We start from the raw sequence: 23,424 nt of genomic DNA on the forward strand, positions 1-23,424 counted from the left end.
CCAAACTCACTCATTAGTTTTTAAGCCACCAAGCTGAAATGCAATACCAAACCCCGGCCTTCGTCGAAGATTGCTTTGCCAAAATTTCAATCAATTTAATTGAAAAATGAGGATGTGACAGTGCCGCCTCAACTTTTACAAAAAGCCGGATATGACGTCATCAAAGGTATTTATCGAAAAAATGAAAAAAACGTCCGGGGATATCATACCCAGGAACTCTCATGTCAAATTTCATAAAGATCGGCCCAGTAGTTTAGTCTGAATCGCTCTACACACACACACAGACACACACATACACCACGACCCTCGTCTCGATTCCCCCCTCTATGTTAAAACATTTAGTCAAAACTTGACTAAATGTAAAAAAACAACTCGTGTAAATCTGGTACGACACAGCAAGCCATGTAGTATTCTCTATATCTCCCATTCTTTTAGCTTCAACACATGAAAAAACTGTACGTGATTTATGTTTATATTTGTATAAAGCATTTAAGATACGAGAAACACTGTTATCGTAATTTTGTATGTAGATGTCTGCATTGATGTATCTGTTATCCACTTTTGAGAAAAATATGCACTGTTTTGAGTCTACTGAATGTAAAAATGATTCAATATTTTTGCTTTTGCTCACACCCCTTCACTAGGGGCAATGGCCTATGTGAATTAACCATCCGAATCCGAATCCCATTTATGTACAAACGCCGAAAAGACAATTTAACAGGATACATCAACACTATTATTTTGTTTACCTGTACCAACAGGCGTAGAACTCCCTGTTTCTTTGATATTGTCAATGTTTCGGCTCGTGTTGATCCTGGGATCAACTGAATTTCTTGTTTTGAATGGATTCGGGACAACACGCTCTCTCACTCTCTCCTAACTACCCCTATGTGTGTGTGTGTGTGAACCCTTTTTTCTAGCGTGAAAGTTTGCCTTGCGTATATGTCACAATAATGTCCAGAGCGTTATAAAAAGTAACTTCGCTGATTGTTTTCACAAATGATGGTTGTAAGCAAATAGGCCAGGAGTTTATGAACGTGGGTATACTAAATATGGGGTCAAAGCAGTGCATGCAGGTGTTTTCCTGATGCAGAACATGCACCCACTGTATGGGTTGAATTGAACCCTTTCAGCATTATTATCGTTCAACTAGGCATTTCTTTTCAGTTACCTTGCCATGTTAGTGGATGGTTGGGGTTGGGTTCCCAGCAGGTTACAAACTATAGTTGCTAACTGGGTGGCCGAGTGGTAACGCACTTGCGCTCGGAAGCGAGAGGTTGCGTGTTCAGGCCTGGGTCAGGCCGCAATTTTCTCCCCCCTTTCCGAACCTAGGTGGTGGGTTCAAGTGCTAGTCTTTCGGATGAGACGAAAAACCGAGGTCCCTTCGTGTACACTACATTGGGGTGTGCACGTTAAAGATCCCACGATTGACAAAAGGGTCTTTCCTGGCAAAATTGTATAGGCGTAGATAAAAATGTCCATCAAATACCCGTGGGACTTGGAATAAAGTTAAAAAAAATTCCATCTCACACGGCATTAAGTCTCAGGAAACATGAATACACGCATGCAGGAAAAAAAAATATGGGTAGCGCCGTATGTATGGCAGCTCGCTTTCCCCGGGGAGAAAGCAGCCCGAATTTCCATGAGGGTAACCTCACTGGACTGTAAATCTTATCCAATCCAATCCAATCCAATCCAATCCAATTACACTCGTTCTGATTAACATCATAAGGTGTGGTGCAAAGACACACACAGTTCACGGAGAGAGAGAGAGAGAGAGAGAGAGAGAGAGAGAGAGAGAGAGAGAGAGAGAGAGAGAGAGAGAGAGAGAGAGAGAGAGAGAGAGAGATACACACACACACACACACATATATGCGAGCGTACACTCACTCACTGCCACACACACACACACACACATACTCATGCGAGCGAACACACACACCCAGAAAAGTCCATTAAACACGCCTTGCTTTTGCTTGTTTAATAAAAAAGAAAGCAACAGATTCCAGTGGGGGACAGAAAGAATCTCATTACAATGAACTGCTTCACTACAATACTGTATACAAAACCAACATTATCCTGTGATCTGCTCAGAAGATAATAATAATAATAATGACATAAGCTGATGTTTCTTTTACCATACATTACTTGTATACACCTCATACACGACAGGGACTGGATGAGCAGAAACAGAATGACCACAGCAATGGAGTAAAACAATCTCTAATGTTCATCAGAGAATGGAGGTGGGGGGTGAAGGGGTATGAAGAGAATGGAGGTGGGGGGTGAAGGGGGATGAAGAGAGATTTATAATGTGAGTACAGTGGAGACCCCCAATTTAAGACTTCCAACTTTTCAATTCAAGACCTGGATTTTTCAGATGTTCTGTGGATAAAGTGTAAATTTCCCTCCATTTTCAGACTCCCCATTTTAAGACCTGATTTTCTCAGATTTGTGGAGGTCTGAAAGTGGAGGTTCCACTGTAAGACGTATTGATGTAAATGGTGGGGACTGTATGGCGAGAGATGGATGACTTCAGTACAACACTTTCACGTATATATTACAATGGTATTTCTAGATTGGGACCATGTGTACCTTGATCCATGAAAGAAAGGAAGGTATAGGAATCTCAGGCCAAGTTTTCAGTGCAATAGTTGTAACTTACAACAGCACGAACACCACTTAATTAGTCCGGTTGCAGGAACAGACTCTAAGCTTCCAGTCAACGAGTAACCAGGCTCACCCGAAGCATCCTACAGGTAGTATTTACATTAAATCGTCGGTCAAATCGTGGAACCTCGTAAGTGACTCTTGGCGCCAAGTCACGAGGTCCCATGATATCCCCGACGATATACACTTAAGATACCTACTAATAAATGTAATAACATTAGTTCATTGTATACTGACATGACACAGAAATAAAACAGGCATTGTGCTCAGTGTGTAGAATGCATTGACCTTGCTTGTCACCATGTCCAAGACCGTGTTGCCTTGGAAACTAAGTGAAACACCTCTTGTAGCATGTGGGCATAAAACGTGTTATGCTTAGTTCCATACTGGCAAATCAGATTTGTTTACTTCTTGTTATTGAGCAATATGTTACTTTCCATGACGAAGAAGTATACTTAAAGGTAAGCTAACTTTACAGCAAAACGTCGACTATACATCATGCCATATACAAGTAATGATGTTCATAAGATTACTGTTTTAATCAAGTGAGGGACTGAAATAGTAAGGTCGGGCAAACGCTCTGTTTCAAAGAAAAAAAAAAGTTTTAAACTTATATTTTCAAAGAAAATGAAAGAGGTCTCAAAAGGGTGTCACAGTACTTATTCAATTACCTACTGTAATATGATTTCATACTGAAAGTTATAATTGAGCCAACAAGAATATGACTTTCATACTATTCAATTCTTAAGGATGATTCTTATCACAAGCCTCGGAAGGCAGTGTTTAAAGCAGCTTTACAATCTGTATGAGTCACAGACATTTTTTCAAATTAATTTCTTTTAGGACAACCTTCTTCAAGACACACTTAAATGTCAACTGACAGAGTTCATGATTGCCAACCTTCTTCAAGACACACTTAAATTTCAACTGACAGAGTTCATGATTGCCAAGAAAAAGATAGCAAAGAAGTCCAGACACAGACAAAGCACACACTAATATTATCAGAGAGAACTTGAGAAGTGTGGACATCTTGGCACAAAACTAAAACCCACACTAAGAAACTGGACATGTCCTTACATGCAGTATAGATATGCAGGATCTTTACAAAGGAACACGCCAAGCAAACATGTTCAGCTGTAAAGTATTAAATGTACGACGTATTCTAGTCTATATGTACATATCAGATCTGTAAGTTCATGTAAGTTCCTTGGATGTAAACAAACGTAACAAATGAAAACAAGAAAGTAAATGCATGGAACTGAACATTCAAATTTGCTGCAGAACCTGAATAAAAATGAGTAAATTGTTATATAAATTTCAGCTGTGGTCGTTTGCTGCTGACAACTGATTAAAACAAAAGTTTCTAGTAATTATGATAATGATTACTGCTGTACTTATAATGAAGGCTGCTCAATGTGTATTTGCTCATGTTGTTTCAAAAAGCATGAAATGAAATGTGATTATTACAACCATTGTTTTGAATAATGAAAAGCTTCTTTTCATGTTTATTGGTACTACCATAACCTTTCCCTGCATTTTATTTTCACATGGTTTCCAGCAGGAATAACATAAATCAAAGAATTAAGTTAAAATGAATCCATTAATACTTTAGCACACATGCATGCAAATGCTCATACCACACACACATACACACACACACACACACACACTTGATGAGAGACTGAAGATGTGATGGTGAATTTTGCAAGATGCTTGGCAGTGATACTGATAATGAAGTCCCAGATCGTTTCTTACAAAAAATAAAATTGGAATTTAACACTACCTGAACATACTATCATACTCATTAGCTAATGGCAAATCATGAAATACCACATTAAAAATGAACAAAAATGGTCTTCTGTTACTTCCAGAGTACAAAAAAGTGATTTAAAATGCATGATTACACTTGCAGTTGACACGACACATACAACTTATATACATGGCAAATCATATACAATCCCCAAAATAAATAGAAAAATAATGACGGAGCCTTACTGGAGGCGCAAGCATGCGTTACAATCTGCAGGTAGAAATGTGTACATGAAGGTAGTGGTGAGGACTTGTTGTGCTAACATGAAGCTCTACTGCCTTGAGCACACCAATATCAACACAACATTCAACACGAGGTACCAGGAACAGGGACAGTGGAACCCCTCTTTTCACACCTACCAATCTAAGACTCCCTCCCTTTTAAGACTTAGGTTTCTTTAAGACTTTCTGTTCATATCCTCTGTAGATTTACCTCTATTTTAAGACTCCCTCCCTTTTAACTTAATTAAGACCCCCTCCCTTTTAACTTAATTAAGACCTGATTTTCTCAGATTCCTGCAGGTCTTAAAAGGGGGGTTCCACTGATCGTGCTTGAGCTAAACGATGATGAAATATTCAACAGATCTACAATATAGGTCAGTTCCTTTTGTTTTCAACCTGATTTTGTTGACTTTTGTTAGAATCAGCTGTGAATGGCAACAGGGTGAAAATGAAACACACTACAGCACGTCTTTACACAGACACTTTACAGTGGCTTCAACTGGCTGCATGGCTGTGTCTTATTATTTGCAACCTGGGTTACAATTCTCCCTGCTTTACTTTCCCTGTCTACTGAATTTGTTTCCAAGCATTTTGGCCGACATGACTAGTACGGTGGCTGGAAAATCTTTGGTTTGAGTTAAAAAAAAAATAAAAAAAAAGGTGAACAAAATCTGTGAAGAATTGTGTTGTTGCTCTGTGACTGCGAGTCTTGTTTACTCGTTAACTTTTCAGAAAACCATAAAAAAAGGTGAACAAAATCTGTGAAGAATTGTGTTGTTGCTCTGTGACTGCGAGTCTTGTTTACTCGTTAACTTTTCAGAAGAATTGTGTTGTTGCTCTGTGACTGCGAGTCTTGTTTACTCGTTAACTTTTCAGAAAACCATAAAAAAAAAAAGAGAACAATAAAAACAAATGAATCTCTAAAAATTAACAATCACTGAGACAAATTTTGTTTTCTCCGATTCCAACTTAAAAAGATCAATTAGGTAGAACGTCTTTCTTTTTCACTGGCCAGTAACTAGATTCAGGTGACACCCTCCCGACCATTGTCTTTCTTTTTCACTGGCCAGTAACTAGATTCAGGTGACACCCTCCCGACCATTCACCCACACTGAATTATCTCCATAATACACCCCAACAAAATTACATGACAACATACACAATAAAAAACAAACACTACTTGCAGCCTTTGCATAGCTAGCACCACGATAATGGATAGTTTGGGTATTTTTCAACTTCAACCATCAACAAATTAAAACTCTGCCCAGTGCACCGACAGGGGCTTAGAGTAAAAGTAAAATACACTTAAGAACTTAAAGATACCATCCTCCTCATATAAGCAATCAAATTCTCCCCCACACATCTGCCCAGCCACCACACAGGATAAGACTGAGAGCATCGGTCCAGCCACCACACAGGATAAGACTGAGAGCATCGGTCCAGCCACCACACAGGATAAGACTGAGAGCATCGGTCCACGTGGACACATAGCAACAATCAGATGCCTGACCGCTCCCTGTGCAGTCAATGCCTGACCGCTCCCTGTGCAGTCAATGCCTGACCGCTCCCTGTGCAGAGTCAATGCCTGACCGCTCCCTGTGCAGAGTCAATGCCTGACCGCTCCCTGTGCAGAGTCAATGCCTGACCGCTCCCTGTGCAGAGTCAATGCCTGACCGTTCCCTGTGCAGAGTCAATGCCTGACCGCTCCCTGTGCAGAGTCAATGCCTGACCGCTCCCTGAGCAGAGTCAATGCCTGACCGCTCCCTGTGCAGAGTCAATGCCTGACCGCTCCCTGTGCAGAGTCAATGCCTGACCGCTCCCTGTGCAGAGTCAATGCCTGACCGCTCCCTGTGCAGAGTCAATGCCTGACCGCTCCCTGTGCAGAGTCAATGCCTGACCGCTCCCTGTGCAGAGTCAATGCCTGACCGCTCCCTGTGCAGAGTCAATGCCTGACCGCTCCCTGTGCAGAGTCAATGCCTGACCGTTCCCTGTGCAGAGTCAATGCCTGACCGCTCCCTGTGCAGAGTCAATGCCTGACCGCTCCCTGTGCAGAGTCAATGCCTGACCGCTCCCTGTGCAGAGTCAATGCCTGACCTCTCCCTGTGCAGAGTCAATGCCTGACCGCTCCCTGTGCAGAGTCAATGCCTGACCGCTCCCTGTGCAGAGTCAATGCCTGACCGTTCCCTGTGCAGAGTCAATGCCTGACCGCTCCCTGTGCAGAGTCAATGCCTGACCGCTCCCTGTGCAGAGTCAATGCCTGACCGCTCCCTGTGCAGAGTCAATGCCTGACCGCTCCCTGTGCAGAGTCAATGCCTGACCGCTCCCTGTGCAGAGTCAATGCCTGACCGCTCCCTGTGCAGAGTCAATGCCTGACCGCTCCCTGTGCAGAGTCAATGCCTGACCGCTCCCTGTGCAGAGTCAATGCCTGACCGCTCCCTGTGCAGAGTCAATGCCTGACCGCTCCCTGTGCAGAGTCAATGCCTGACCTCTCCCTGTGCAGAGTCAATGCCTGACCGCTCCCTGTGCAGAGTCAATGCCTGACCGTTCCCTGTGCAGAGTCAATGCCTGACCGCTCCCTGTGCAGAGTCAATGCCTGACCGCTCCCTGTGCAGAGTCAATGCCTGACCGCTCCCTGTGCAGAGTCAATGTTTTTTGCCGAGTCAATTTCGAAGATTGACAAAGGCGTCAGTTAGGAAATTGATTTGGCATCGAAAAGTTCACTTTGCACAGAGAACCGTAAGCTGTTTTTTTGTATGTGTATACTATAAGTGGAAGGATTGCTTTTATAATGTGTAACAAGCCTGGACAGATGTATGGGGGTGAAGGTGATTGCTTACGCCAGAAGGACGGTACGAGAGAGAGCGGGTCAAGCGGAGTGACAATAATGGCATCACAAATTTAGCTCACAGACTTTTACACATTAATACAAAAGACGCAAATTGAAAACTGAGATTTCTTTGCATCACATTGTCTCGGGCAACCTGTCTCTGTGACTCAGTTCAAATGTGTCTAAAATTCTCAGTTCACTGAAATCACAGAAGAAATACCCGCATTAGCTTTTAATTATGCTTGTTAAATACATCTCCCTGTGTTAATTTAATCTGATTTGAGCTGCGTTTGTTTTCTTTGAAAGCTGGTCGTATACCCAGACCTCTCCCGCCGAGATTAAGCTTGAGTAAAAGGATTAAACTTGAGAGAACAATCAAGCTATAACTATCCATATTAGCTGCAGAATGACTTCTAATTCTACAGAAAGAAAATGTTCCATGTGAAAGCAATTCTTGAGTTCAAAACACAAAAAGCTGAGGCCACTTTTCGAACTAAAATCAACAAGATACTAACGCTTGTACCAAATAAAATGATACATGGTAAAATCCAGCCTGAGAACAGAAAGAAAAACAAAACTGGAATGGACCGACGTCAAATCAGCTTTTGAACATATATTGCTTGAAACCAAACTGGTGACATGAAATGCACGTTCTATAAAGAGACGAACACTCTTTTAAGGAACCAGAAAAGTGTCCAAAATATAAAACACAGATCAAAGCACGATGAACATCATCATGAAATGCACAATGAACATCATCATGAAATGCACAATGAACATCATCATGAAATGCACGATGCTGGCCAAACAAAGCCAAAACAAAATACAGACACCGATCAAACAAAGAGACATGTAGACATTAATATTATGAAATGCAGTTCTATTCACAAGGCAAATACCATGACACAAAGCATGTACTGAAACACAGGAAATTGTGATCAATATGCAAATACATTCATGTACAAATAACTTAAGATATAAATGGCAAGCGTTAATCGTCATGACACATACACTAACAACTTCAAAACATCAACAGTTGTTCAACCTGGTAAGAAGTACGTAGAAGAATGTTCATGGTTAAAACTGATAAGTGGTTTTGATTACTTACACAAGTCTACAAAATGTACACCAACGCTGAGTCTGGAAACGAATGGATCATCCTTTACACATCGGTCACTTCCGACTTCCACAGAGAGTCTCTGGCATTGCCTTCACAACAGAAGATGTTTGCAGCACTTTCCTGGACGCATTCATTTTGAGTCACTGCACCGTCTTGAAAGTTGAAAGAATTCACTTTGAGCAGATTTCTTCACACTATACCAGTATGTTTATGGTGTTCGGTTCTTAATTTGCAAGCAATGTTTTAGTGTTTCGCTGGGTCCTTATGTCACACTAGCACTTTACGTACAAGATGGTCTTCTTTGCCATTGGTGGTTTAGACAGGCACAACTGTGTGGGTGAAACCATGTGGTAATGGGTGTATGTCTGTGTGTCAATAGTGCCCAATAGTGCATAATGTGTGTGTGTGTGTGTGTGTGTGTGTGTGTGTGTGTGTGTGTGAGAGAGAGAGAGAGAGAGAGAGAGAGAGAGAGAGAGAGAGAGAGAGAGAGAGAGAGAAAGAGAGAGAGAGAGAGAGAGAGAGAGAGATTTATGCACCAGCTGTCCGTTTACTTTAAAAGTCTCATTATCAACTTATCCTTCTGGGGGGTAGTTTACTGTAGTTTTGTTAACAACATAATAATGAGTATAATTGTATTGATCTTTACCTCTGTGATTACCTTTATTTTTACCTGCTGTTCTTACTGTCAATGTATTCGTATAAATATGAATGTTGATCTACTACTCAGGCTACCACACACTACAACTTGAGCTACATGCTAACACATTCTTATAAATATAAGGCTCCATCCACGATATCGGTGCAGAAACAACATTGGTACACAGCGAACACCTTCTTAACACAATTTGATCCCTTTGATGCAGACTACACTGAAGACTGGGAGACTTGGACACATAACATCAAACTACGACGGACACATTACAAACAGCTGACAGGTCACTAGCGATGGTGCAGACGTATCAAAACGTATACTGGTGTCTTGTGCTGCACCCTAGCAGTGTCGAACGAGTCCACTTCCCAGAAAACAACACTCAAGTAGGTTGCACACACTACACATGTATCTCAAGACAGCCAATGCTTTTTTTTCTGTGGCTGATGTCAAATGCACAAGAAATGACACAAATGTTTCTTGCAATTCCAGCAACATCGGTCGCGTTGCACAGTTCAGTCTTTGCAAATGAGACTGAGACACACACAAGAACTGACACATCAGTTTTCCTTGAAAATCAACACCAGTGAAGTTACACCATTGTGAGTGTGAAGTCTTCGCAGTATGACGCATCTTCAAGGTTAGTGAATGTCCGAAGTTTATGTTCGAATCACCGTTGATGTAACTCTCTCAGCAGGCGAGTTCTTTCTGTGTTGATGAAAGGAATGAAAATACATATTTATAAATGAAAAGCATGACTTTTGATCCTGTTCCCAGCAGGATTTGCAAACCTGTGTCAACTCTGTTATCTTCTTCTGTGAAGCATACACCACCTGGGGGGTGTTTGTCATATAGGACAAAACACAAGTACACTGATGAAGTCGACATCCATGAACATTTCCTTGAATCCTTACAGGCAAAGAAGGATGATGGTTGCATTCACTGTCATCAAAGGATTCAAAGCAGAAAGGATAGCAGTTATTGTATATTACATTACTCCGTCAGAAGTCAAGTCAAGAGCCTCCTGGAAATGTTCCTTGCTACAACATCCAAGACCAACTTGTCGCCCAAACCTTTGATTCCATCTCAGTGAAATTTGATTTCCATAATGACAACCCTGTATTTGAAGGACTGTCCTTGGTCTCGAAATGCTACTCTCTTCCCCTTCTCTGTTTGCTGAATCCAAGACAGAGACATACTTCTTTCAAGAAAATCAGACACCAGGTACCGTCATCTTAGAATGATCCTTCCCTCTTCATTGAAGAAGTCAAAAACAAAATTGAGGTGAATTTGATGATGGTTTGGGCAAAATCCTGAAATGGCCATACCCAAGGTTATCATGATGAAAATGTTCACAAAATCCTGCAAGTTTTGTGTCTTGCTCCCGTATGTTGTAATAACCAACCGTTCCCCAGCACCATTAGAATTCTCAGTATCAAGAGCTTCACTCATCAGCATGGCTTTCACAAAACATTACACAGTCCCTCATATGTTGCTCTCCTTCAGCAAGGCTTTAACGAACATTACAGAAGGTCCCTCGTAGGTTAGTCTCGTTCAGCATGCCTTTCACGAGACATTACAGAGTCCCTCATATGTTGCTCTCATTCTGCATGGCTTTCATGAACTAACACAAGGTCCCTCATATGTTGGTCTCGTTCTTGTTGGTGTTGTTAGACTGAAGGGTGGATGAGCGGGGAAGGGTGCCGTTTTTGCGAATGGAGGACCCGTGTCCATGGTGATGCCGGGGGGAGGAGGAACTGACGGACTCTTCCTCCTGTAGGTGCTCCCTCAGACACGCCACCGCCTCGTACAGGTAACGCAGGTCATCCTGCCGAATTCACAGAGCAAGATCATCAGTCCACTTCATAAAGCTGAATACTTACGCTTCCAGTCATACTAGGTTCAATTGGATTGTTTTTGTACAGTATGTTCTACAATAAAATATGGGTAATATTCTCCAGAGCTGTGTACCAGTAGAAACCATGTTACGAAGTTGACATTATGTTATATAACTGAGACATTTTAACCATACAAATTGATTTCATTAATAAGAACTGGTTCAACATATATCCTTGGCCTGCAGATAAAGAATTGGAAATACTTGCACATTTTGTTTCTTTATGTTCAGTAAATAACAAGGGTTTTAAAGTACGTCAACTTCCTAACATGGAAACCAAAGGTTGTGACATGGATTGGAACACTAACAATTATAATTTATAAAAAAAGAAGACAAAAATATATACTATGTTTTTTCTTGCATGTCTATATCATTATCTAACTGGAGTATTGTCGAAAAAAGTCAAGAGAATACATTCTAGTTGCCATTTAATATACCGTATTTGACGGACTACAAGCCGCGACTTTTTAAAAAAAAAAATCGCATTGCGGCTTATAAAAAGATGCGGCTAAAACGTTACCTATACTTGAATAGCATTCACCTAATGGAAGTCGCCGCGGATTTTCATTTCGCTCTATTAGCGATTACCGGTACTTTATTAGCTCTCTACTCAAGACTCAGCACTTTTCTCTTTCTTTCGCGAATCTTCGTTTGTCAACAAGTCGTCGTGACAAGATAGCGTACAGAGAAACACCGGATGTATCAGGATCTCGCGCGCAAGATTTCGTTTTTTTGTGTCTCGCTATAGTTGGAGGAGCGAGAGCCGCCATGTTGTGTTTTCGTCTGCTCGAAATGTGCGCAAAAGTCGTAAATCATCCCAAAAAAGCTTATTCCGGGCAGGACTACATGTGTGTTGGTTACAAATTGTGTGTGTGTGATATTTTTCTTCAAACTTGTTCACTTTTCTTCTTTGTTTCACTTGTTTATTCTCGGAGCCGATTTTGCCAAATGCTAGTAGCAACAAGAGTCGCTTCCTCCCAGTGAAAAGCTAGCAGCAACAAGGGTCGCTTCCTCCCAGTGGAAAGCTAGCAGCAACAAGGGTCGCTTCCTCCCAGTGAAAAGCTAGCAGCAACAAGGGTCGCTTCCTCCCAGTGGAAAGCTAGCAGCAACAAGGGTCGCTTCCTCCCAGTGGAAAGCTAGCAGCAACAAGGGTCGCTTCCTCCCAGTGAAAAGCTAGCAGCAACAAGGGTCGCTTCCTCCCAGTGGAAAGCTAGCAGCAACAAGGGTGGGTTCCTCCCAGTGAAAAGCTAACAGCAACAAGGGTCGCCTCCTCCCAGGGCAAAGCTAGCAGCAACAAGAGTGGCTTCCTCCCAGGGCAAAGCTAGCAGCAACAAGAGTCGCTTCCTCCCAGGGCAAAGCTAGCAGCAACAAGGGTCGCTTCCTCCCAGTGAAAAGCTAGCAGCAACAAGGGTCGCTTCCTCCCAGGGGAAAGCTAGCAGCAACAAGGGTCGCTTCCTCCCAGTGAAAAGCTAGCAGCAACAAGGGTCGCTTCCTCCCAGGGGAAAGCTAGCAGCAACAAGGGTGGCTTCCTCCCAGTGGAAAGCTAGCAACAACAAGGGTCGCTTCCTCCCAGGGCAAAGCTAGCAGCAACAAGAGTCGCTTCCTCCCAGGGCAAAGCTAGCAGCAACAAGAGTCGCTTCCTCCCAGGGCAAAGCTAGCAGCAACAAGAGTGGCTTCCTCCCAGGGCAAAGCTAGCAGCAACAAGGGTCGCCTCCTCCCGGTGGAAAGCTAGCAGCAACAAGGGTCGCTTCCTCCCAGTGAAAAGCTAGCAGCAACAAGGGTCGCTTCCTCCCAGTGGAAAGCTAGCAGCAACAAGGGTGGCGCTACCAAGGTATGTGCGTGTTTAGGTGTAATCAGCCCCCCACACTAATGGCAAAATGACAAATGTCTTTTACATGACACAGGGGAGGGACATGGATACCATCTCTGAGTTTGCACATGAAGTTGACCTGTGCTCATCCCGGCCTGGATTCGAACTAATGACCCGAGTATCACAAGGCCAGTGCTCTATCAACTGAGCTACCCGGCGGCCACCCAGATGACCTTACCACGTGCAGTGCCACTGATTTACTGACCAACACCTATGAGGTCAATTTTACCTGTTCGCCGACGACGCCTGGTCTCTTGAGGTGGTAGAGTTTGCACAGCTGATACACGTCCACGGCTTTGTCCATGATCAGCTGGTCTCGTAACGTCCACAGGGCACACAACCTGCCTGCCTTCACACCGCCGAACCTGTGTGTCAAAGTCACAATGTTTATACATGTACCTGAATGCTTGCAAGAAGCAAGCGCCAAGCGACTACCTGTGTGTCAAAGCAACAATGCTTTTACCTGACTGCTTGCAAGCAAGAACCAAAATGTTGACAGTTATTTGGAAGAATTAGGAATACAGTGGAGCCCCCTTTTACTACCTGACAATGACAGACTTCCTCCTGTCTAAGCTCTGTCCATTTACCCCCATTTTACTACCTGACAATGACAGACTTCCTCCTGTCTAAGCTCTGTCCATTTACCCCCATTTTACTACCTGACAATGACAGACTTCCTCCTGTCTAAGCTCTGTCCATTTACCCCCATTTTACTACCTGACAATGACAGACTTCCTCCTGTCTAAGCTCTGTCCATTTACCCCCATTTTACTACCTGACAATGAACGACTTCCTCCTGTCTAAGCTCTGTCCATTTACCCCCATTTTACTACCTGACAATGACAGACTTCCTCCTGTCTAAGCTCTGTCCATTTACCCCCATTTTACTACCTGACAATGACAGACGTCCTCCTTTCTAAGCTCTGTCCATTTACCCCCATTTTACTACCTGACAATGACAGACTTCCTCCTGTCTAAGCTCTGTCCATTTACCCCCATTTTACTACCTGACAATGACAGACTTCCTCCTTTCTAAGCTCTGTCCATTTACCCCCATTTTACTACCTGACAATGACAGACTTCCTCCTTTCTAAGCTCTGTCCATTTACCCCCATTTTACTACCTGACAATGACAGACGTCCTCCTTTCTAAGCTCTGTCCATTTACCCCCATTTTACTACCTGACAATGACAGACGTCCTCCTTTCTAAGCTCTGTCCATTTACCCCCATTTTACTACCTGACAATGACAGACGTCCTCCTTTCTAAGCTCTGTCCATTTACCCCCATTTTACTACCTGACAATGACAGACTTCCTCCTTTCTAAGCTCTGTCCATTTACCCCCATTTTACTACCTGACAATGACAGACTTCCTCCTTTCTAAGCTCTGTCCATTTACCCCCATTTTACTACCTGACAATGAAAGACTTCCTCCTTTCTAAGCTCTGTAAATTTACCCCCATTTTACTACTTGACAATAAAAGACTTCCTCCTTTCTAAGCTCTGTAAATTACCCCCATTTTACTACCTGACAATGAACGACTTCCTCCTGTCTAAGCTCTGTCCATTTACCCCCATTTTACTACCTGACAATGAAAGACTTAACTAATGACCCGAGTATCACAAGGCCATGAGTGCTCTATCAACTGAGCTACCCGGCCACCCAGATGACCTTACCACGTGCAGTGCCACTGATTTACTGACCAACCATGTGTTAATAACTGTCTCACTTGTAGTACCTCAAGTACAAGCTATCTGTTAATAACTGTCTCACTTGTAGTACCTCAAGTACAAGCTATCTGTTAATAACTATCTCACTTGTGATACCTCAAGTACAAGCTATCTGTTAATAACTGTCTCACTTGTGGTACCTCAAGTACAAGCTATCTGTTAATAACTGTCTCACTTGTAGTACCTCAAGTACAAGCTATCTGTTAATAACTATCTCACTTGTGGTACCTCAAGTACAAGCTATCTGTTAATAACTGTCTCACTTGTAGTACCTCAAGTACAAGCTATCTGTTAATAACTGTCTCACTTGTGGTACCTCAAGTACAAGCTATCTGTTAATAACTGTCTCACTTGTGGTACCTCAAGTACAAGCTATCTGTTAATAACTGTCTCACTTGTAGTACCTCAAGTACAAGCTATCTGTTAATAACTATCTCACTTGTGGTACCTCAAGTACAAGCTATCTGTTAATAACTGTCTCAATTGTGGTACCTCAAGTACAAGCTATCTGTTAATAACGGTCTCACTTGTAGTACCTCAAGTACAAGCTATCTGTTAATAACTATCTCACTTGTGATACCTCAAGTACAAGCTATCTGTTAATAACTGTCTCACTTGTGGTACCTCAAGTACAAGCTATCTGTTAATAACTGTCTCACTTGTAGTACCTCAAGTACAAGCTATCTGCTAATAACTATCTCACTTGTGGTACCTCAAGTACAAGCTATCTGTTAATAACTGTCTCACTTGTGGTACCTCAAGTACAAGCTATCTGTTAATAACGGTCTCACTTGTAGTACCTCAAGTACAAGCTATCTGTTAATAACTATCTCACTTGTGGTACCTCAAGTACAAGCTATCTGTTAATAACTGTCTCACTTGTGGTACCTCAAGTACAAGCTGTCTGTTAATAACTGTCTCACTTGTAGTACCTCAAGTACAAGCTATCTGTTAATAACTATCTCACTTGTGGTACCTCAAGTACAAGCTATCTGTTAATAACTGTCTCAATTGTGGTACCTCAAGTACAAGCTATCTGTTAATAACGGTCTCACTTGTAGTACCTCAAGTACAAGCTATCTGTTAATAACTATCTCACTTGTGGTACCTCAAGTACAAGCTATCTGTTAATAACTGTCTCACTTGTGGTACCTCAAGTACAAGCTATCTGTTAATAACTGTCTCACTTGTGGTACCTCAAGTACAAGCTATCTGTTAATAACTGTCTCATTTGTGGTACCTCAAGTACAAGCTATCTGTTAATAACTGTCTCATTTGTGGTACCTCAAGTCCAAGCTATCTGTTAATAACTATCTCACTTGTAGTACCTCAAGTACAAGCTATCTGTTAATAACTGTCTCACTTGTGGTACCTCAAGTACAAGCTATCTGTTAATAACTGTCTCATTTGTGGTACCTCAAGTCCAAGCTATCTGTTAATAACTATCTCACTTGTAGTACCTCAAGTACAAGCTATCTGTTAATAACTGTCTCACTTGAGGTACCTCAACTACAAGCTATCTGTTAATAACTATCTCACTTGTGGTACCTCAAGTACAAGCTATCTGTTAATAACTATCTCACTTGCAGTATCTCACTTGCAGTACCTCAAGTACAAGCTATCTGTTAATAACTATCTCACTTGCAGTATCTCACTTGCAGTACCTCAAGTACAAGCTATCTGTTAATAACTATCTCACTTGCAGTATCTCACTTGCAGTACCTCAAGTACAAGCTATCTGTTAATAACTGTCTCACTTGAGCAGACCTGTTTACCCCCCCAAATGAAAATCAGGAATGCAGCTGGTACTTTTCCGTAATTTGAGGCATCTTTGAGTAATCTTTTTTATCAACCATAAACCAGCTCGAAAACGATTAAACGACACGTTTGAACGCGCGCTACCATGCAAAACAAGTACAAAATTGATAACCATGTTTAACAGTATTGTACTACACACACAGAAGCTCGATGACACACACACACCTGATATATAATATGCAAGTTAACTAAGACAAGTTTACTTTATCTAAACAAAAAAACACCACAGTATTCAGGGGCGGAGCAAGAGAGCTACAGGGGGAGGGGGGTACAACCTGGGGTCCAGGGGTTGGGGGGGGGGGGGGGGTTCTGGCTGAAGAATTTTAGCTATTTTATTAACACTTTGTAGCTTATCCTTGATTTCAAACATGATAAATTGGTGTCAGCAGCCACTCATTATTTCTTTTAAAGTTAGTATTAAATAATGGCAATTTATCTTCATTGATATCTGCTCCCGACAACACCAATTTCACAGACAGAAAATGTCTTTAGTTTTCCCACAGACTGAATTTTTTGGGTTTTTTTGGGTTGCTTTTTTGACAGCAAGGGGAGGGGGGGTCCGGAACCCCTGTAACATCCCCCCACCCCCACCCCTCCGCCCTTGGACTATTTACAGTCACTTGAAGATGCATGTGAACAAAACCACCTTACATTCTGTCACATCAGACATCCTGCATTAAAACCAGTCATAATAACTCTCTCCAGAAGCTACCTTTAAGCTTTAATTTTAGAGGACCGATTCGTTTATTTCATTTAAACATTTTGTTGTAAGTTTTTTCGATTCAAAGAACTGTGATCTTTGCTATATTGGAGAAATATTAATGGAGATCAGTTTTAGACTCAGAAAGACTTGAATTTCGGCAACAGCCAAGTGCGACCATTGACCTACATCTATGTCTCTGGCGCGATTGACCGTAGTGAGAGATCGGTTCGCAGGTCTGAGAGATTCTGTGGAAGTAGAGACCTAGGTCAAATAAACTCGATGCGAAGCAGGCTCATGTTTTGCCAAACATAATTTCGTGTTTTTGTTTGTTTCCATGTTCATTTGTGTACTGCATTTTGTTAAAACTAATGCTGCGTCTAACCTCGGGACACGTGCCGCGACGTGACTCGTAACTGACTAGCTTTGTTGTTGCACTGATCTCAAGTTGATCACCAAAATGAATGTGGTTCGCTCTTCTTAAACTTCACCAGACACCGCCACTTGACTTAATAGTTTTGCCGATATTTCTGTACAACTTTCGCTTTTTTGGTTGGCATTTCGTCCCCACAGAGATCGGCCCTATATTACCCTTCGGACCAATGTCGATCTCAAATCCGCGGAATCCGACAAATACCTTGCTGTGCACATGCGCAGAAAAGGCTGTTTCGGTCAGCCTTGAAATCACAGCCCTGGTGACTACCACAATTTCGACTTCGAATTTTCACGCACGAAAAAGGTTCTCTCGACCGGAATTTCCGGAATTTTCGGTAGTATTCCGTAATACCGGAATTTAGACCCCAAATCCGTAATAATTCCGGACAATCCGGGAGGGTAAACAGGTCTGCTTGAGGTACCTCAACTACAAGCTATCTGTTAATAACTATCTCACTTGTGGTACCTCAAGTACAAGCTATCTGTTAATAACTATCTCACTTGCAGTATCTCACTTGCAGTACCTCAAGTACAAGCTATCTGTTAATAACTATCTCACTTGCAGTATCTCACTTGCAGTACCTCAAGTACAAGCTATCTGTTAATAACTATCTCACTTGCAGTACCTCAAGTACAAGCTATCTGTTAATATGGGTGGGAGCCGAAAATGTTCCCAGGACTGAACATTTTGGAAGGCCGGGGTCCAGAGGCCGCCAAGGCTCCAGCGGGGTGCAGGGGCAGCGCCCTTGCTGGGGGGTCTAGGGGGGCAGCGCCCCCCAGCCGAAAATGAATTTTAGCATTTTAGGTGGCCTCTCCTGACTTTAAATTTTTAGAACAAACAAGCAGTTTGGAGATGCATAATATATACATCTTGTAAACTTGAAGGTTTTTGTAACTGACCAGCTGAAAATTAATTTTATCATTTCATGAGGGGGCTATTTGAGCCTCTGCTGGCTTTAAAAACTGATAACAGCAAACAAACAACAACAAATGGGGGGGAGGGGGGGTGGGGGGTTAGAATTTACAAAATCAAGAACCTCTATACTTGAAGATGTTTGGTTGTATCACTCTTGGTATGGGATCTACAAAACCAAGTGGTAAACACATTTCAAGAGGGTTCTTTAGAAGCCCCTGTACAGTCAAGGGAAAACCAGTGCCTGGCCTGTCTAAAAAAAACTCCGCGAGAGGGATCTTGCAACAAGCGAGAGTGAAGATAAAGAGGGACAATTTTTCTCTGCGCGCGAGCCAGTAAACAGGATGTCTCAGGACTGTATAAGCTTAAACAAAATCTTAAAATTGGAGATGCACAAAAGTAAAAAATCTTGTTAACTTGAAGGTATTTGTAACTAACCAGCTGAAAGTGAATTTTTAGCAATTCACGAGTTGCTATTTGAGCCTCTCCTGGCTTTAAAACAGAAAACAGTACATACTTTTTTTGTTTTTGTTTTTTGCACAAAATGCTAAAACCTCAATACTTGAAGGTGTTTGGTTGCATCACTCTTGCTAGGTGGTCTACAAAAACAAGTGGTAAACAAATTTGAAGAAGGGTTTTAGAAGCGGCTTAAACAAATACTTAAAATTGGAGATGCACATAATTAACAATTTTTGTAAACTTGAAGGTATTTGATTTTATCACCTAGTTTTGTCTTTGTTTAAAACAAATGTTTACTGCATTAAAGGAAAATCGCCATGCAAACAAAGCAAACACAGAAAATAACAGTCACCTCCCTTGTACTACACATTTTTACTTGTAGCTTATGATTTTATCATTGCAGGTGGTATATTCTCAAATAATTGTTGAACCATAGCTTGAACCAAATGAGAAACAAGTTTCAAGTCAGTTTGTTTCAATTAAACACCTTCAAAAGGGCTAACTGCTCAGGTTATAAAAGAAGAAGGTTTAGACAAAAACAGAAACCGCCAGAGTTATATCCCTTGCTAATTCTATACAGTCTTCTGATGCTGCTTTTCAATTCATCATTTCAGGAGTTATATTCTAAAATTATTGTTGAATCATAGCTTGAATTAAAAGAGAAATATGTTTAAATTAAGTGTGTTTCACTTGCAAACTTTCTAAAGGACTCAATGTATCAGAAGGTATACCACTGGTTCACAGATCAGGAATGCACATTTTTTTTCTACCACACCACTGAAGGTCTCTGAATCCATGCAAGAGGGGTATATACAGTTGTGGGTGAGCAGAGATTTCAAATTATCAACTCAACCCCACCCCCTGCCCTCCTCTCCTTATTTTTTGTTTCTTTCTTTCCTCTTTTTGAAAGCGGACAAACACTCAAGTCCTTAATGGCTCAAAACCGTAGGACTTTTAACCCTTTGCCTCCCGCATTCTGAGAGCCTGTTGCTTATCTATTTCCCAGTGCAAGGGGAGTAACTCCGTACAAGGCACCCGGTTACCAACTTTAAAAAATCATATAAAAATAACTACTGTTCACATTTTAATTTAGTTTGGATCTAAAAATTGCTGAAAGATTTAACTTCTTTAAAATGAAACACCATGAGAGTTTTACCTTAATCCACAGCTTGAAAAAAAATGATAAAAGTTGACTGATGCAAAAAATCCACGTTTTCAGAATATATTCTAGTCCCCTTCTCTTGCTTTTTTAGGCACAAAAATGTTCCAAGTGGCAAAATTGTAAATTATACACAACTGCTAGTCAGTCAGCAGCATCATTTGATAAAAATAACAGTTATTATAATGGTGCTAGGTGTTTTTTCAGGACCAGTTTGTATTACGTTACACAATGCTCATTTCGAAAGTATCAGTGATATGACATTCTGTTATTAGAGTTAATAAAAACTATACAAAACTTTGCATTGTTGGCTTGCTAATTTTGTCAGTCACTAAAATTAACAGAAGATGTGCCTGTTTCTGAGCAGCATAAAGGTTGGTCTGGGTGGCAATGTCCTCCCAGAAAGGTTCAGGAATAAGCAGACTGAAGTAGTCATACTCCGCTGCATCAGGTGGCAAATCATGCTGGGGACCGACAGGTGTCACACCAACATCGAACTTTTTTGGCTGGACAGGAGTAGTTCTATCACTCCACCTTGTTGTCAGGTCATTACGATTCTGTTTTGACAGCCGTTTTTTTTTTCGACAAGGATTTGGAGCAGCAAGAACAGGTAAAATTATATCACTGTCACCACTGTCACCACTATCACCATGGTTATCACTATCACGATCACTGTCACTCGATTCAAATTCCCTCAGAAGCTGTTCATCGTTCACAACAACATCTAGGTCAATGTCACTTTCGTCCTTCTTGTTAATTTCGTCCAAAGAAAACCCCTCAAAACCACCTTCATCACTATCACTCTCGCCCATGATGGCACGCCAGAAGTCGCCATTGCTAAGATTCTCCATTTTGGCCACACAAAAAATTGACAAACTTTAAAAAATCACAGAGATCGAAACACTTTCAGTTTTGCCATGCAGTTTTCACAGGAAAACACCTTACTTCCTCCGGAAACGGAAGTGCGTATTAGCGGTATTGAATGATGGGATAGGTCAAAGCGAAACCGAAAGTAAGCGACCTAGTGTTTAGCGGCCGCTATCGGGCGTTACGGGAACTATAAAAGGCTCATTTTGCGGGCGCTAGCGGGCGCTGCGGGAGGCATTGGGTTAATATTAATTTTAACGAGATTTCAAATAGATAGCAACTAAGATGCCACATCCGCCAGGATGACATGACATTGCTGCTCCCTACATGTCACTCAAGGTATCAATTTGGTAATGGTGAAAGGTAGTTGACCTTCTGTTCACAGAACGGAGTGTAAAGGGCAGCTGCCAGGGATTAACAAAAAAAAGGTATAAAAAAAAAGAAGCCAATCTTCTTCCTGGGACGGAAATAATCCGTCAGGGACGGAAGAAATCCCACCCCTGTTAAATAACTATCTCACTTGCAGTACCTCAAGTACAAGCTATCTGTTAATAAATGTCTCACTTGTACAACCTCAAGTCCAAGCTATCTGTTACTAACTATCTCACTTGTAGTACCTCAATTCCAAGCTATCTATTAATAACTGTCTCACTTGCAGTACCTCAAGTACAAGCTATCTGTTAATAACTATCTCACTTGCAGTACCTCAAGTACAAGCTATCTGTTAATAACTGTCTCACTTGTCCATGACAATGACGGGCCCGATGTCGTTAGTTCTCTGCCAGTCAATGGCCGAGTCAATCAGGTTGAAGACACTGTAAGTTGGAGGTGTTGCCTCTGGCCAGTCCGTCACAATCACCAACTTCGTCATGAAGATGTAGTCATACTGCAAAGAATAAACAAGTCGCGATGAGGTCGTGACAGTGCCGCCTTAACTTTCACTAAAAGCTGGATATGACGCATTGAAAGACATTTATATAAAAATTAAAAAAATTAAAAAATGGTCTTAGGGTATTATCTGGAACAATTTTTGTGAACAGTTTCATGAAGATCGGTCCAGTAGTTTCTTCAGTATCGATCTACACACACACACACACACACACACACACACACACAAACATACCAAACGACCCTCGTCACCATTCTCAGTCAATGTTAGAGCATTTGGTCGAAATTCGACTAAATGTAAAAAACAACAAAGGTTAGTTTATGGAATGTTTAATAATCAACAAAACAAAACATTAAAGGCACAGTAAGCCTCCCGTAAACCATCACAGATACTGTCAGGCTTTTACACACAGTACAAACACCCTTGCATTTAATAATAATAATAATAATTCTCTTTATTTATATAGCGCCTTATCCGAAGTTCAAAGCGCTTTTATGCCGTGTGAGATGGAATTTTTTACACAATATATCACGCATTCACATCGACCAGCAAACCTCAAGCCTGTTAGGCGAATGTTCACCTTTCGCGGCCTTTATTCCAAGTCACACGGGTATTTGATGGACATTTTTATCTATGCCAATACAATTTTGCCAGGAAAGACCCTTTTGTCAATCGTGGGATCTTTAACGTGCACACCCCAATATAGTGTACACGAAGGGACCTCGGTTTTTCGTCTCATCCGAAAGACTAGCACTTGAACCCACCATCTAGGTTAGGAAAGGGGGGAGAAAATAGCGGCCCGACCCAGGGTCGAACACGCAACCTCTCGATTCCGAGCGCAAGTGCGTTACCACTCGGCCACCCAGCATTTGAACGCTCACCAAACGGGAACATCCTAGGTGCCCTCCGTAAAGAGCGAGCAATTTTCAAAGAATTTATTTTTGTGTGGTTTATCTTACCCCTGAGCCATCGTGAACCCATGTGATCCAGTTTCTCTTTTTCACAATGTAGTCGTCAGTTAGTAATTTGAATGCGACTCGATGTGAGCTTATCTGCAATACAGGTTTCTCAATTGCTTCGTTTCCCGCCGATTTATGTGGAGCACGTGATGCGCACAAAAAATATTGGCGGTCTAGAAGTGTCGTCTGCGCAATAATCGCGGCGGCTTTCTTGACCGCCAAGGACGACCACGCACGTTATGAGACGTCATTCGTTAGACCTCAATAGCAAGTTATTATGTACCTTTGACAATGCACGAAACAAACGGCTGTGGTTTACAAGAACTCTAGCGATGGCTTTTGACTGTTCAGAGGAACTGGCGATGCCTATAAACTGTCGTCTGCTACGAGAACCACGACCTTGCGTGACCCTGCTTCCGGGCTTTTCTTT

At 41.9% G+C, this 23,424-nt stretch overlaps 1 protein-coding gene and 1 long non-coding RNA gene across 6 annotated transcripts in view; both read right to left on the bottom strand.

The window, feature by feature from the left end:
- Positions 1 to 1,966: 1,966 nt before the first annotated feature.
- Positions 1,967 to 5,202, bottom strand: LOC138965498 (uncharacterized). Its single transcript, XR_011455475.1, has 2 exons — positions 3,571 to 5,202; positions 1,967 to 3,519 (listed from the first exon to the last, which is right to left on the bottom strand). It is a non-coding gene; the product is annotated as an uncharacterized lncRNA (long non-coding RNA).
- A 3,846-nt stretch (positions 5,203 to 9,048) lies between these two features.
- The window catches only part of LOC138965502 (tyrosine-protein phosphatase 99A-like), a 100,247-nt gene continuing 85,871 nt past the window's right edge, over positions 9,049 to 23,424 (bottom strand). For all 5 annotated transcript variants that reach the window (XM_070337676.1, XM_070337675.1, XM_070337678.1 and 2 more), the window contains 3 exons: positions 21,887 to 22,032; positions 13,294 to 13,429; positions 9,049 to 11,125 (listed from right to left, as the gene is read on the bottom strand). In XM_070337676.1, coding sequence (XP_070193777.1) covers positions 10,937 to 11,125; positions 13,294 to 13,429; positions 21,887 to 22,032 — 471 coding nt within the window. In that variant the 3' untranslated portion in view covers positions 9,049 to 10,936. The remainder of the gene's footprint in view (positions 11,126 to 13,293; positions 13,430 to 21,886; positions 22,033 to 23,424) is intronic.

The sequence above is a fragment of the Littorina saxatilis genome, linkage group LG4 (assembly GCF_037325665.1).
Source record: "Littorina saxatilis isolate snail1 linkage group LG4, US_GU_Lsax_2.0, whole genome shotgun sequence".
In the NCBI taxonomy this organism is placed as follows: domain Eukaryota; kingdom Metazoa; phylum Mollusca; class Gastropoda; order Littorinimorpha; family Littorinidae; genus Littorina; species Littorina saxatilis.